This window comes from Alligator mississippiensis, chromosome 14 (assembly GCF_030867095.1).
Source record: "Alligator mississippiensis isolate rAllMis1 chromosome 14, rAllMis1, whole genome shotgun sequence".
Taxonomy (NCBI): Eukaryota; Metazoa; Chordata; order Crocodylia; family Alligatoridae; genus Alligator; species Alligator mississippiensis.
Window position 1 is genome coordinate 30264098 of NC_081837.1, and position 13514 is coordinate 30277611.

At 44.0% G+C, this 13514-nt stretch overlaps 1 protein-coding gene across 5 annotated transcripts in view; it reads left to right on the top strand.

Moving 5' to 3' along the window:
- PPP1R12B (protein phosphatase 1 regulatory subunit 12B) overlaps positions 1-13514 on the top strand; it is a 181880-nt gene that overhangs the window by 37378 nt on the left and 130988 nt on the right. For 3 of the 5 annotated variants that reach the window (XM_059717218.1, XM_059717219.1, XM_019492480.2), the window contains one exon: positions 10539-10669. The exons of the other annotated variants lie outside the window; for them this stretch is intronic. In XM_059717218.1, the coding sequence (XP_059573201.1) occupies positions 10539-10669 (131 nt within the window). The remainder of the gene's footprint in view (positions 1-10538; positions 10670-13514) is intronic. 5 annotated transcript variants of the gene reach the window in all.

A 13514-nucleotide genomic window follows, 5' to 3' on the forward strand; every position in this document is an offset into this window, starting at 1 on the left:
TGGGAAGCACGCAGGGTTGTGCTCCTCGCTGTTGCCCCCGCCTGCAGGGGAAGTGTGGCCAGGGCATTGGGGAGCTCGGAGCGGCAGGCAGCTTTCTGCTCCCCCCACCGTGTCCTACCTTGCTAGGTTCCATATGCTGCTCTACAGAAGTGGCAGAGAGGGCAGCACAGCGGGGAGCATTGCCGGTATCTGCTGCCTCCCCAGAGCCCAGGGCTGGGGCTGGGAGGCAGCTGGGACCAGGGCAGGGAGACAGCACCTGTTTCCAGCCTCCCAGCTGCAGCTGGCTCAGGTTCTGGGTAACTGCTAATAGCCACAGAGCCTGGGCTGGGGGGCAGGGGCTTTGGGTGGGGGGCAAGGGGGACAAGCAGGGCTGGGGACAGGGGGCACAAGCAGGGCAGGGGCTTTGGATGGGGGGCAAGGGACACAAACAGGGCTGGGGGGCTGTTGTGGGGGGACCTGCTCAAAACAAATGCACAAGATTAAAGGAAGTATCAGAAGTTATATTTCATAGATTCACAGATTGTAGAGTCGGAAGGGACTGCAAAGGATCATCGTGTCCAACACCCTGCCCCTGGCAGGGAAGAGGACCTAGGTCAGATGACCCTAGCCAGGTGCCTATCAAGCCTCCTCTTGAAGACCTCCAAGTTAGGAGATATTACCTCTCTTGGAAGCCCATTCCAGATTCTGGCCACCTTTACTGTAAAAAAATGTCTTCCTAATGTTTAACCTGAATCTACTCTCCACTAGTTTGCACCCATTATTGCTAGTTACTCCTAGGGGTGCTCTGGTAAATAGTGCATCCCCAATTCCCTGTTGTCCTCCCTTGATAAACTTATAGGCAGCTACAAGGTCTGCCCTTAGACGTCTCTTGTGAAGGCTGAAGAGATCCAGATCCCTCAACCTCCCCTCATAAGGTCTTTTACGGAGGCCACTAATCATGTGAGTGGCCCTCCTCTGAACCCTCTCCATATTCTCCATGTCCCTCTTGAAGTGCAGCACCCAAAACTGTATGCAGTACTCCCCTCCACCTGCGGCCTGACCAATGCCACATAGAGGGGGAGCATCACCTCCCTCGATCTGTTGGTCATGCATCTGCTAATGCACGACAAGGTGCGATTGGCCTTGTTGATGGCTTCGTTACACTGTGATCATTGTCACTAGGTTTACAATTTTTAGAAAATCTGGCATTTACTGTAAAAAAAAAAAAAAAAAAAAAAAAAAAAGTGTGATTATTAATTATACTAATATGCAGTGTATCCTACCATGTACCCCCTGCCCTCGTTTTGTTTTTCTGGCATGCTGGCATTCTGGCACCTTCCAAGGTAGACAGTGGGGTTTTTTAGCACTCCATCCAAAAAAACGTTGGCTACCCCTGCTCTAAACCCATTGGGATCCCCAGGCTCTGTGTGCTGCATCAGGATCTCTATCCCATAGTGCAGGGGGAGCACTGGGTCCAGGGCCCAATCTCGCTGTCCGGGGCTGGGAGAGGGTGGTGTTGGGCCCCCAGGAGCCAACCTTGTGGGGTGGGGGCACAGGTGGGGGTGGTGCTGGGCCTGAAGATGGCCTGATTTTGCCTGCAGATGGTCTCTGCACCACTCATTTAGCTTGTGGGGCCGAAAGGTTGAGCACAACTGGTATAGATGAAATGGAGATTACCTTTTACCTGGTTTGCTGATCAGTAGAGAGACTGTTGTGCAGTCTCATTTTATGTTGTGCATTTTCATTAGGATGCAGCATATACTAGAAGATCGCCTTGATAATACAGTTTACCAGAAAATGAAATAGTATCCCTGTCTATTAGGATCTTTCCTGTCTACTTAGGAGCGAGAAGTTTAATATTAGATATCGGTCAATTTCAGGAACTGAGCTCTTCTTCCCTATGAATAAATGCTAGTAGTTGGTTTCCTGCTGGGGCAGATGGAGTATAAGGAATTGTCGACTGAAGGTTTGCCCAGTAATACTTGATATTTGAATTATATTTTGTTTTGGTTGTTTTGTGTTTTTCTGAGAGAGAAGCTTGGTTGCAGTCTTAGTTCTAGACACTGCACGCAACTTGCATAGAGAACAGTTAAAATACAAATATTTCAGTAGTAATCCAAAATAATTTTAAATTATTGAATTTCTGGTGGCTGTCAACCAGAAATACAGAGGTCATTGATACTTTTCTCTGCCCATAAGTTAAAATGAATTCCTTTCTTATGTCAGCACAACTGAGTATCTCTGACTAGACAGGCACAAATTGCATACTTGGTTCGCTCCTTCCTCTGTTGCCATTTGCAAACTATGTGTATTGAACTTTAGAAATGAGAGAACCAGAGACTAAATGTGCAATTCTCAAATTGCATTTTAAATCAGCATAATTATAACTCCTCTTAACCTCTTCTAAAGTAAATTTAGATCAGTTCATATATATGAGGATGCAGCAAATGGGATCAGTATTGTTATAGAAAACTGAAAAAAGTGAGAATCATTTGTGGATAATAGAAAGTTATGTCCTTGGAAGAAAAATTCAGTAGATATGGTTTTTTTTTCTTTGATTTGTAAGGAAATCATCTTAGCTGAAGAGGCAGCATTATGTTTCTCAACTAAGCTTGCTGTCAGTGAAAGCCCTCATCCCTTTGTTGCAGGTTAGGGTTCTCTTTGTGTTTTGAGGGTAATATGCCTTGTAGTTGTGCGAGAGGGTAAATTATGTATTTTTAAGACTAGATTAGATATATTTATATAGGCTGATCTGGATTGTGGTGATACTTGAGCAGAGGGTTGGACTGAGACTTTCAGTTCTACTTTTCTATGATTGCTTTGGAGAAATTCCTAAGTGTCATGTAAACGTTGCTGTTTGTCTTATTTTGTAATCCGGGGGTAGGAACCAAACACTCTGCATGCACCGAATCAAAGGGCAAGGCTTTTTGTACAGCTGCATCATGTTGTTCAATAAAACTGTTGAATCTTTTAAATGTAACCATGGAGGGCTGCTGGTACTTGGCTCCCCCAAAAAGTAAGGTACTGGTGGTGATCCAAAAGGTGGAGTCCTGCTGATCTTGGATGGACTCTCTGCTCTGGATGGGATTATAAAAGTGTCATGACTGCATGTGCTGAGCTGCGGGGTTATTTTGCTTTTATGATTAATTCCAGCACTTGCTCTATGGTTGGGTAAACTGATTCCTGAGTGTAAAATATTAATATGCTTCTAGTTTGTGCACAGATATTACTGTGACATGATTTTGAAGCATGTGTATAAAAACAACATGGTCATTCAAGGTGGTTGTGCTTTTAACATGAAAATATTTATGAAAGATTTAAAATTTTCTCTCAAATCTTAACTTGGACTTTCCTATATGTATTGCTGTAACACAAATATTACAGTTTACAACTTTAACTCATAATATGCCTTGTGTTTGTAACCCTGTATTTATCCAAATCTAAGATGACCTTCCAGTATTTATTATCATTTGCCATGTACAGAATCTATTTTTTGGAGAGTTGTCTTGAATTTATCCACCCACTGATACAGCAGGGGAATAGTTGGGGGTTGAGCAGCTTGCCCTTGCCACCTGTTAGGTTTTTGTTCCCTCCTCTACCTCCTGCAGACGTATGTCCTCTATACTAAGGTATTCTGAATTGTAAGACCACTAGTGAATTTCTGTGGCATTTAACTAAATAACTTTAAAATATTAGCAAGTGAATGGTTGTGAGATGAATAGATGGAAGGATCTGCATCAGTTTTCTAACATTTTCTTAGAAACAGTCAACAGCAAGGATGTTCAAAGGTGAAAAGTGACTTTTTTTTTTTAAGGTGCATCAGTTGTGAAGACACTGAACTTCTGAGATACCTTCCGGGAGCTTATTTTCAGCCTCCCCTCTGAAAAGTGGTTCCCTATAAGGTATCAGGGAAGAATTACCTGAATTACCAAACTGCTCTAGAAGAACGTTGGGTGGTGTTATTGCAGTTTCATAAGTGTTTGTTACAAAGTTATTCCTCATGTATTTTGTTGTTTCCCGGATACAAATCATCATAACTGCTAGTACTTATTCAGTTGTAATTCAGAAGAGATCATATAGATTGAACCTTCTCTTGTATTTCTATTCTTATGGATATTTAGCTAAAGATTCTTGCTAATAACTGTTACGTCGCATGATTGCACAGTGCTGGGCAAAAGGCCCATTAAGAAACCTAGATGTATAGGGGTAGAAGGAGGATTTTTCTGTTTGAGTGTTAGAGGATGCATCACGGCATGTTAAGCGCTTTGATTGAGCATTCTAGACTGAAAACAACCTGCCTGCATAGAGTACTCATTAAAACATAGTTCCTGTTGGGGTGGTGAATGAATGCCAACTGGTGCGCACGCTCAGTACAGTTTTGTATCCTTACTTTAACTCATTATTTTCCTTTTAGTATCCAGGAGGATCAAGTTGCTCTGCTGTAAATTTTTTTTGTAGGAACAGGTTGGGGCGGGGAGGGGAGGAGGCAGAAGTTATACCATTGTCCCTTCTCTGTCAAGCATGCATTCCACAGGACCTAGGCAGGGCAAGGGCTGACATGTCAGTGAGGCCTGTAGGAGACCTGAAATCCCGAAGAAAGTTTGCCATCCTTCTTACATCTAGAAAGATTTCTTGGAGTGCAGTTAATCCATTAGATTGTGTGTGAGGGTCTTTTCAGTTCTCTTAGCTGACCCTCAGCCTATGTATTTATAGTTAGCAATATCTATTTTTGTAGTTTATGTGAAAAACAAAATGCAGCGCTCTGTTTCCATTAAACACATACAGAGCTGCTGACCTAAGTATATGACTCCAAAAGCTTATTTTAAACTTTCAGGTAAAGATCAAAACAGGATATAGCATGGAACAATGATTCTTAACCTTTTTTAGATTTGAGGCACTCCTTGTTAGCCTCAAGGTATCCCTCGGAAAATGCCAGCTCGTTTTCACTAGTTTTTTGCTTGCAAAAAAATAATGGAGCAGCTTTTTTCTGTTGCAAAGAGCAAAAAAGGACCATGTAACAGGGGGCTTTCTCGGGGTCGGTCTGCCATTGGTCTGCCCACCTGTTTCTGGGCCAACTGCCCGCTGCCTCATCTGCCATGCCTTGTTGTTTCTTAATTGGTTCTAATAAGGCGGGAGGCTGCCCATTCTTGCCCCAATGCCAGGGGGCTCTATCTTTGGCTCCATTCCTCCCCTATGCCGCAGCCCAAGCCTCGCAGATTTCATAGACATAGACATTCGGGCTGGAAGAGACCTCAGAAGATCTTTGAGTCCAGCCCCCTGCCCCAGGAGCAGGAAGTCAGCAGAGGTCATAGGATCCCAGCAAGATGAACACCCATATTTCTTTTGAAGGCATTCGAAGTAGGTGCTTGAACCACTTCTGGCAGCAGTCTATTCCAGACCTTGGGGGCTCGGACAGTAAAGAAGTTCTTCCTTATGTCCAGCCTGAAAAGGTCATGAAGCAGTTTGTGAACATTCAATCTTGTCATCCCTTGGGGTGCTCTGGTGAACAGACATTTCCCCATTCCTGGTGAGTACCCCTGATAAATTTGTAGGTGGCCACCAGATCACCCCTGAGCCTGCACGTTTCCAGGCTGAAGTATCCCGTAACTCTCAGCCTCTCATTATAAGGTCGTTTTCCTGACCTCTGATAATGTGCGTGGCTCTCCTCTGCACTCTCTCAGGCTTCTCCACATCCTTTTTAAATTGTGGAGCCCAAAACTGGATGCTGTACTTCAATGTTATTTTTTTTAGTTTAGTTTAGTTGGAAGACCATGGTTGTTACAGACAGACATATCATAGAAAGTTAGGGTTGGAAGGGACCTAAGGAGGTCATCTGGTGTCCAACCCCTGCTCAAAGCAGAACCATCCTGACTAGATCATCCCAGCCAAAGCTTTGTCTAGATCAGTTTTGAAAACCTCCAAGGATGCTTCCACCACCTCTCATATAGCATAGCACCTCTTAATGCTCAAGCTACCATCTCTCCTTGGGCTCCATACCCTGCCTTTTCAGGGAAATGAGCTCCATGACCTTGGTAACCTGTTCCCATGTTTTGCTAACCTCCTAGTGAGAAAACTCTTCCTAATGTCTAACCTAAACTTCCCTTGTTGAAACCTGAGACCATTGCTCCTTGTTCTGTCATTTTCCACCACTGAGAACAGTCCAGCTCCATCCTCTTTGAAACCACCCTTCAAGGAGTTGAAGGCTGCTATTAAGTCCCCACTGAATCTCCTCTTCTCTAGACTAAGTAAGCCCAATTCCCTCCATCTTTCCTTATAAGTCATGTGCCCCAGTCCCCTCACCATTTTGTTGTCCTTCTCTGGCCTCTCTCCAATTTGTCCACTTCCTTTCTAGGGGTGGGGGGGACGACACACTGAACATAGTATTCCAGATGTAGCCACACCAGCGCTGAATTGAGGCAAATAATCACTTCCATCAATCTTATGGCAACACACCTATCAATCCAGCCCAATATGATGTTAACCTGCTTGACAACAAGGACACACTGCTGGCTCATATTCAGCTTATTGTCCACTGTAACCCCCCAGGTCCTTTTCTGCAGAGTTACTGCCTGGTTTGTCGGACCCCAGCCTGTACCAGTGTATGGGATTATTCCATCCTAAGGACAGGACTTTGCATTTGTCCTTGTTGAAGCTCCTGAGCAGGGATCCTGGTTTTCTCTGATTTAAAAAAATGTCCAATTTTTGGTTTTAAAACAGTAGCCCCAAATCCACATTTTTCCATGATTAAAATGAAACACCACTATATAGTTCTCTCTCTATTAGTGGTGTTTAATTTTAATCATGGAAAAATGTGGATTTGGGGTTACTTGTTTTTAAACCAAAAATTTGGGGATGCTTTTTAAATCGGAGAAAACAAGGATCCCTGCTCATGAGATTCCTTTTGGCCCAATCCTCCAATTTTGTCTAGGTCTCTCTGAATCCTACCCTACCCTCCAGTGTATCTACTACTCCCCCCAGCTTGGTGTCATCTTGCTAAGCGTGCACTCTATGCCATCTACCAGGTCATTGATGAAGACCTTGAGTAAAACCAACCCCAGGACCAACTCTTGAGGCACTCCACTTGATACCGGCTGCCAAGTAGTCATCGAGCCATTGGTTACTACTGTCCAAGCCCAATGCTTCAGCTAGTTTTCTATCCACTTTAAAGTCCATTCATCCAGCCCGTACTTCTTTAGCTTGCCTGAGAGAATGTTGTGTGAGATTGTATCAAAAGCCTTGCTAAAATCACCAACTGCTGAAGCTTCCTTAGCCTGACAAAGGGTTTTTGAACCTGAAAGCTTGCTTAATAACCATTCTCCAACTGTTTGGGTTAGTCTAATGAAAGATATCAAATTCACCCAAGGAACCTTGTCTTGCTAAAATCAAGGTATACCACATCCACTGGTCTCCCCACATCCACAGAGTCAGTCATCTTATAGAAGGCAATCAGGTTGGTCAGGCATGTCTTACCCTTGGTGAATCCATGCTGTCTGTTCCTAAACACCTTTTTCTCCTCCAGGTGCTTAGAAATAGATTCCTTGAGGATCTGCTCCATGATTTTTCCAGGGACTGAGGTGAGGCTGACTGGTCTGTAGTTCCCAAGATCCTCCTTTTTCTCTTTCTTAAATATGGGCACTATGTTTGCCCTTTTTCAATCATCCGAGACCTCTCCTGATTGCCAAAGATGATGGCTAATGGCTCTGCAGTCACTTCAGCCAACTCTGTCAGCACCATTGGATGCATCCCATCCAGCCTCATGGACTTGTACCCATCTAACTTTTCTAAGTAGTCCCTAACCTATTCTTTCAGTACTTAGGGCTGCTCACCTCCTCCCCAAACTCTGCTGGCCAGTGCAGTAGTCTGAGAGCTGACATAACTAGGTTTTAAATTCCTGTCATTTTGCTTTCTATTAGAGCAATACAAGAGTTTCAGCTGCAATCAGTTTAATTGAAAAAAGCTCCCAATACCTGTATTTCCTGGCCAAAATGTAATACTTAAGTTGTGTTATAATCTCAATTCCATTGACACTTGGGTAGAGAAGTATTATCTCAAATTAAAAAATAATTCGTATTTTGCAGGCAGCTGTTACACTGAAAAAATAGAAAACTTGGAAGTATGCAGTTTGGGTTCTCCCAACTTTAAATTCGAATTTTGAAGCAATGCGGTCTATTTTTACTCCATGTCTCAACACAATGTCTGTGTTTAGTATCATGTATGTACAGAGTATACTTTGCCTGATGGAAACACTGGATTGAATTTTTTATGAAGATCTAGGGTCCGACTCAGAAACGACATAGAACATTTCAAAAGCATGTTAAAGGCATCTTAAATTTTTAAGTCCAAGTGAACTGTCCACAAAACTGCCTGCATGCTTAGGTGCCTAGAATCATAGGCTTGAAAAGGACCATAAGAGTCCAGGTCCAGCCCCATGTTCCTTATCTTCCCTGGGGAGTATGCTCCACTGCTGTATAGTTTTAACAGCTTGGATCTTGGGAATAAATTCCTTACTAACCTAAACCTAAAGATTTAAGTGATGTGGTCTGCTATAGTATGGTTATTTTTTAAAGGAGAAAGTGGCTTCTCAGGTTGTGATACCACAGCCATGGTATTTTGGCTTCATTAGGTCCTATAGGATGCCTGTGGATTCCTATAGTGTACATCGGGGTAAGCAATTATTTGGGCTGGCGGGCGGCTTAAGGAGTTTTGGTGAGGTGTTGCAGGGCGGGGTGGGGGGCGCTGACCCAGTGCGAAGGGTGGGGGAATGCGAAGGGGGCAATTGATCCCGTCTGGCCCCAGGCCCTTCTGTCCTGTACCTACTGCTGGGGGTACTCCATAGAGCAGGCAGGGTGTGGGTTGTGTGGTGGTGACAGTTCTGGGCTGGGGCCTGGTGCAGAGCTGTGATTCCCTCCCCCAACGTCCCTGTGATGAGTGCCAGTTATGGCGGGAGCAGATTGCGCCTCTGCCGTGTGCCCCAGTCCCCGGCCCTGTGCTGTCACCACCCCACGATCCCAACCCCCAGCCACCTGTCTTGCTCCCAGATGCCACTCCCCACCCACCCATGGCCCCATCCCATCCACCTGGCCAAGCGTACCTTGCCTGCAGGGGTCCTGGGCCAGTCTGCATGGAGACCCCACCCGCCCACTCCACCTGGTGCCTCCAGCAGTGGGTGCAGGGTGGGTAGGCTGGTGTGCCTAGGCAATGGGACTGGGTCTGGCAGACACTGGTGGCAGCAGCAGGTGGGCAGTTGTAGTCATTCCCCCCCGCCTTCCCCTGCAGTGGAGGGTCAGTGGGAGGGGAGGCTGTGGCAGGGAGGCAGTAGTTGTAGCACTTGCCCTAACTCTGAGTTGGGCCCGCAGCAGCTGCTTCTCCCCGTCCCTCTCCACCATCACCTTGGCCTTGATTTCAAGATGAGGGATGCTTTTTCCCACGTTAAATGGGAGAGAAGCGTTGTCTTGGAGTTGAGTAAATAATGGTAATAACTTTCTGTGATTCTATGTTTAAAATTTCAAATAGTCTCTTTTGGAACTTGCCTGTTTTCAAAACATTTTAAAACTTCCTGGAAGAATCTTTCCTGTGTCAGCTATTGGATAGATTTTGTCAGAGATAAAGGGCTGCGGTTATCAAAATTATATTCATGGTGAAACAAAACCTTTAAATCTTGGGTCAGTTTGAGAAGCAGTTGTGTAAATGGCCTTTGAGGGTCCATGTCTGTAAGCAGTTTCCAAACTGAACCTGCTTTATGTTCAAGGCAAGCTATTCCTACTTACATTAGCTCTGCAAACTTAGTTTGGAGTCTGACAGCTAAGCTGAGTTCTTTTCTGCCAATATCTTAACTAATAAAGATTCTGTCAAGTGGAATTTTCTTTGATGCATATGATATATAATCTCACTCATATTTCAGTAGCAGGATAGGCTTTGCGTCACAAGCAAATCGAAATGGTCTTCATTTTAATCAGTAAACAGATACTGCTTGGAATAAATGAATGAGTCAGACTGCTGTTTATATGCAGGACTCCTTGGTAAAACTCTACAGATGACTCCACAGTGAAAGTAAAGTAGAAAAATATTCAGTGTGCTGATGTCCTGCTTTACTGCAAGAATGACTCTTAGGACTTTTTTTAGAAATCATACTTTGGCTTCCCTTGCGCTTCAGTTTACTTCATTGACGTTTTTCTGGAACAGCCTGATCTAAGTAAATATACAACTTTGCCCAACTTTGCTATTCCATCAAGCTCCTCTAAGACTCATACCGAGGGATCCCTTTATAGGGTGTTTACCCTCTCCTGATTAATAGGAATGTGAGGGAGAGAGAGAATAGACCAAAACAAAATGTGCAGGTATGAGAGGTAGGTATAAGGAAGTTTAGGACTTATGCTGGGGCACTCAGAGTTTAAGACTAATCAAAGCTGTTAAGTGAAAGTGTATAAGTGAACTTCGTAGTTTTATTTAATGTCTTAACTTCTCATATAGACAAACCTTTACCGGATGGACTTAAGTTGTTCATTCTGTTTAATGCCACTCTTTCTTTTCTTCTTTTTTTCTCTTCCTCCTCTTCCAAGGCCTGTATAGACGAGAACCTGGACATGGTGAAGTTCCTTGTAGAAAATGGAGCGGATGTAAACCAACAGGATAATGAGGGCTGGACCCCTCTTCATGCTGTGGCTTCCTGTGGCTATCTGAATATAGCAGAGTGAGTGAGTTTCAGGCTGTCAGGGGTGTGTATAGTAACAACTTTCCACATCTTTTCCTCCTTCAGAGTGGTGGCTTTTCTAAACAGCATATCATGGAAACAAAGTTAACAGGGAAAAAAAGTGCCATACTGATGTTGATGCTCTAATTTTCAAGGATAGGGTGCAAGATGAAATAAATCTGCTTCATAGAATTCTGTTCATAGAGAAGCAGGGTTGGAAGGGAGCTCCAGGGGTCATCTAATCCAGTGCTTCTGAATACATACGAAGTGCTTTAAGCAACATCAGATTTTTGGTGAAATGTGCTCAGCAAAAGCGAAGCATGATGATGGACAACTGTAAATATTAATGCATGGGGAAATCTAGGAAAGCACAAATTGGCTGCAGCTAGACTAGTTGCTGAGCAGGTATGCACCCTCTGTCAGAGGACTCGTGCACAATTTTTAAACTTAAAAAGAGCATTGTTAATGAAATTTTTTTTATCTGGTCTGTCTGTGTACATCAAAGAAGCATACATTTGGGTAATTATATTGATGTACTTCAGTGCAGTGTAAAACCCATGTGTTTAAATACACTGCACAGATGTAAAACTGAAATTGAGATGAATTGGCATCACTGTAAATCTTGACTTTTTATTTACATTCACACACTAACGTTTTATGATGGGTTTGCAGAGAAATTGCATTTAATATCATTTTAAAATTTAACAAATAGGGCATTAGACTAACACAGCTTGAAGTATGCTTGAAGCCTCTACAGGAAAGCAAGAACTTCTGGGCTGCTGTGTCATCCATATGCTACTGACACAATTCCTTTTTCTTCAAAATCTAATCCTGTGTTTCCATGTCTGACAAAAATGGAAAAGGAGATGAAAGTACCTGTTAATTGAGCTCTTTTAAAATAAGTGTCACTGTGTTCAGATCAGATGGTTTAGTGATCCCTTCTTCCTTATGATTTCTTCACTGTAAGTATACAAATATAAAATGGGAGAAGCCATCTTTATCTAGTATAGGAGCTGGCAGCTTATGGGTAATGGGCTGGATCTGTCCTGTTGATAGGGTAGATCTGGCCCAGTGCAACTCAGGGAATCTGGCAGCAGCAGTTGCCTTTTTCATAGATTCATAGAAAATTAGGGTTGGAAGGGACCTCAGAAGGTCATCTAGTCCAACCTCCTGCTCAAAGCAGGACCATCCCCAACTAGATCATCCCATCCAGGGCTTTGTCGAGCAAGGCCTTAAACTCCAAGGATGGAGATGCCACCACCTCTCTAGATAATCCATTCGAGTGCTTTACCACCCTCCTAGTGAAAGATTTTTCTGGTATCCAACCTAAACTTCCCTTGCTGTAACTTGAGACCTTTGCTCCTTTTTCTGTCATCTGTCCCCACTGAGAACAGTTTAGCTCCATCCTCTTTGCAGTCACATTTCAGGTAGTGGAAGGCTGCTATTAAATCCCCAGTCTTCTCTTCTGCAGACTAGTCATGTGCCCCAGCCATCTAACCATGTTTGTTGTCCTCTGCTGGCTCTTTCTAATTTGTCTACATCTTTTTTTGTAGTGGGGGACCCAAAACTGGACACAGTACTCCAGATATAGCTTTACCACTGCTGAATAGAGGGGAAGAATTACTTCCCTTGCCCTGCTGGCAACACTCCTACTAATGCAGCCCAGTTTGCTGTTAGCCTTCTTGGCAACAGGGGCTCATTGTTGACTCAAATCGAGCTTATCGTCCAGTGTAACCCCCAGGTCTTTTTTTTTTTGCTGAACTGGTGCTTAGCTGGTTGGTCCCAAGCCTTTAGTGGTGAATGGGATTCTTCTGTCCTAAGTGGAGGACTTTGCAGTTGTCCTTGTTGAATTTCATGAGATTCCTTTTGGCCCAGTCCTCTAATTTGTGTAGGTCACTCTGAATCCTAGCCCTACCCTCCAGTGTATCTACAACTTCCCTCAGCTTGGTGGGGAAGTTGCTAAGGGATCCCATCTTCCAGATTGTTAATGATGATATTGAACAAAACCAGCCCCAGGACCAACTCCTGGGGGACTCCATTTGATACTGGGTGCCAACTAGACATCAAGCCATTGATCACTACTTATTCTGTCCTCAACTCAACTATCCAGCCAATTTTCTATCCACCTTAAGGTCCATTCATCCAACCCACACCTCCTTAACTTGCTTGCAAGAATGCTTTAGGAGATGGTATCAAAAGCCTTGCTCAAATCGAGGTATATCATGTCCACTGCTTTCCCCACATCCACAAAGCCAGTCATTTCATCATAGGAGGCAGGCAATCAGTTTGTCAACAATCCATGTAGACTGTTCCTGATCACTTTCTCCTCCTCCAAATGCTTAGAAATGGATTCCTTGAGGACCTGCTCTATGATTTTTCTGGGTAGTGAGGTGAGGCTGACTGGCTTGTAGTTCCCTGGATCCTCCTTCTTCCCTTTCTTAAAAATGGGCACTAAATTTGCTCTTTTCCAGTCGTCCAGGACCTCCCCTGATCACCACAAGCTTTCAAAGATAATGGCCAGTGGCTCTATGATCACATCAACCAACACTCTCACCACCCTTGGATGCATTGCAAACAGTCCCATGGTCTTGTACATGTCCAGCTTTTCTAAATAGCCCCTAGCCTGTTCTTTCACCACTGAGAGCTACTCACCTTTTCACCAAACTCTGCTACCCGGCGTAGTACTCTGGGAGCTGACTTTGCCTGGGAAGACCAAGATAAAAAAGGCATTGAGTACTGAGACCAAGGTACAAAAGACACTTTTCTATCTATTCTCCTTGTAGCATCTGCTTATTGTTGGGGAGTGTGAGGCTGTGGCCTGTGGTAGGGGATGGGTTAGTGGTCC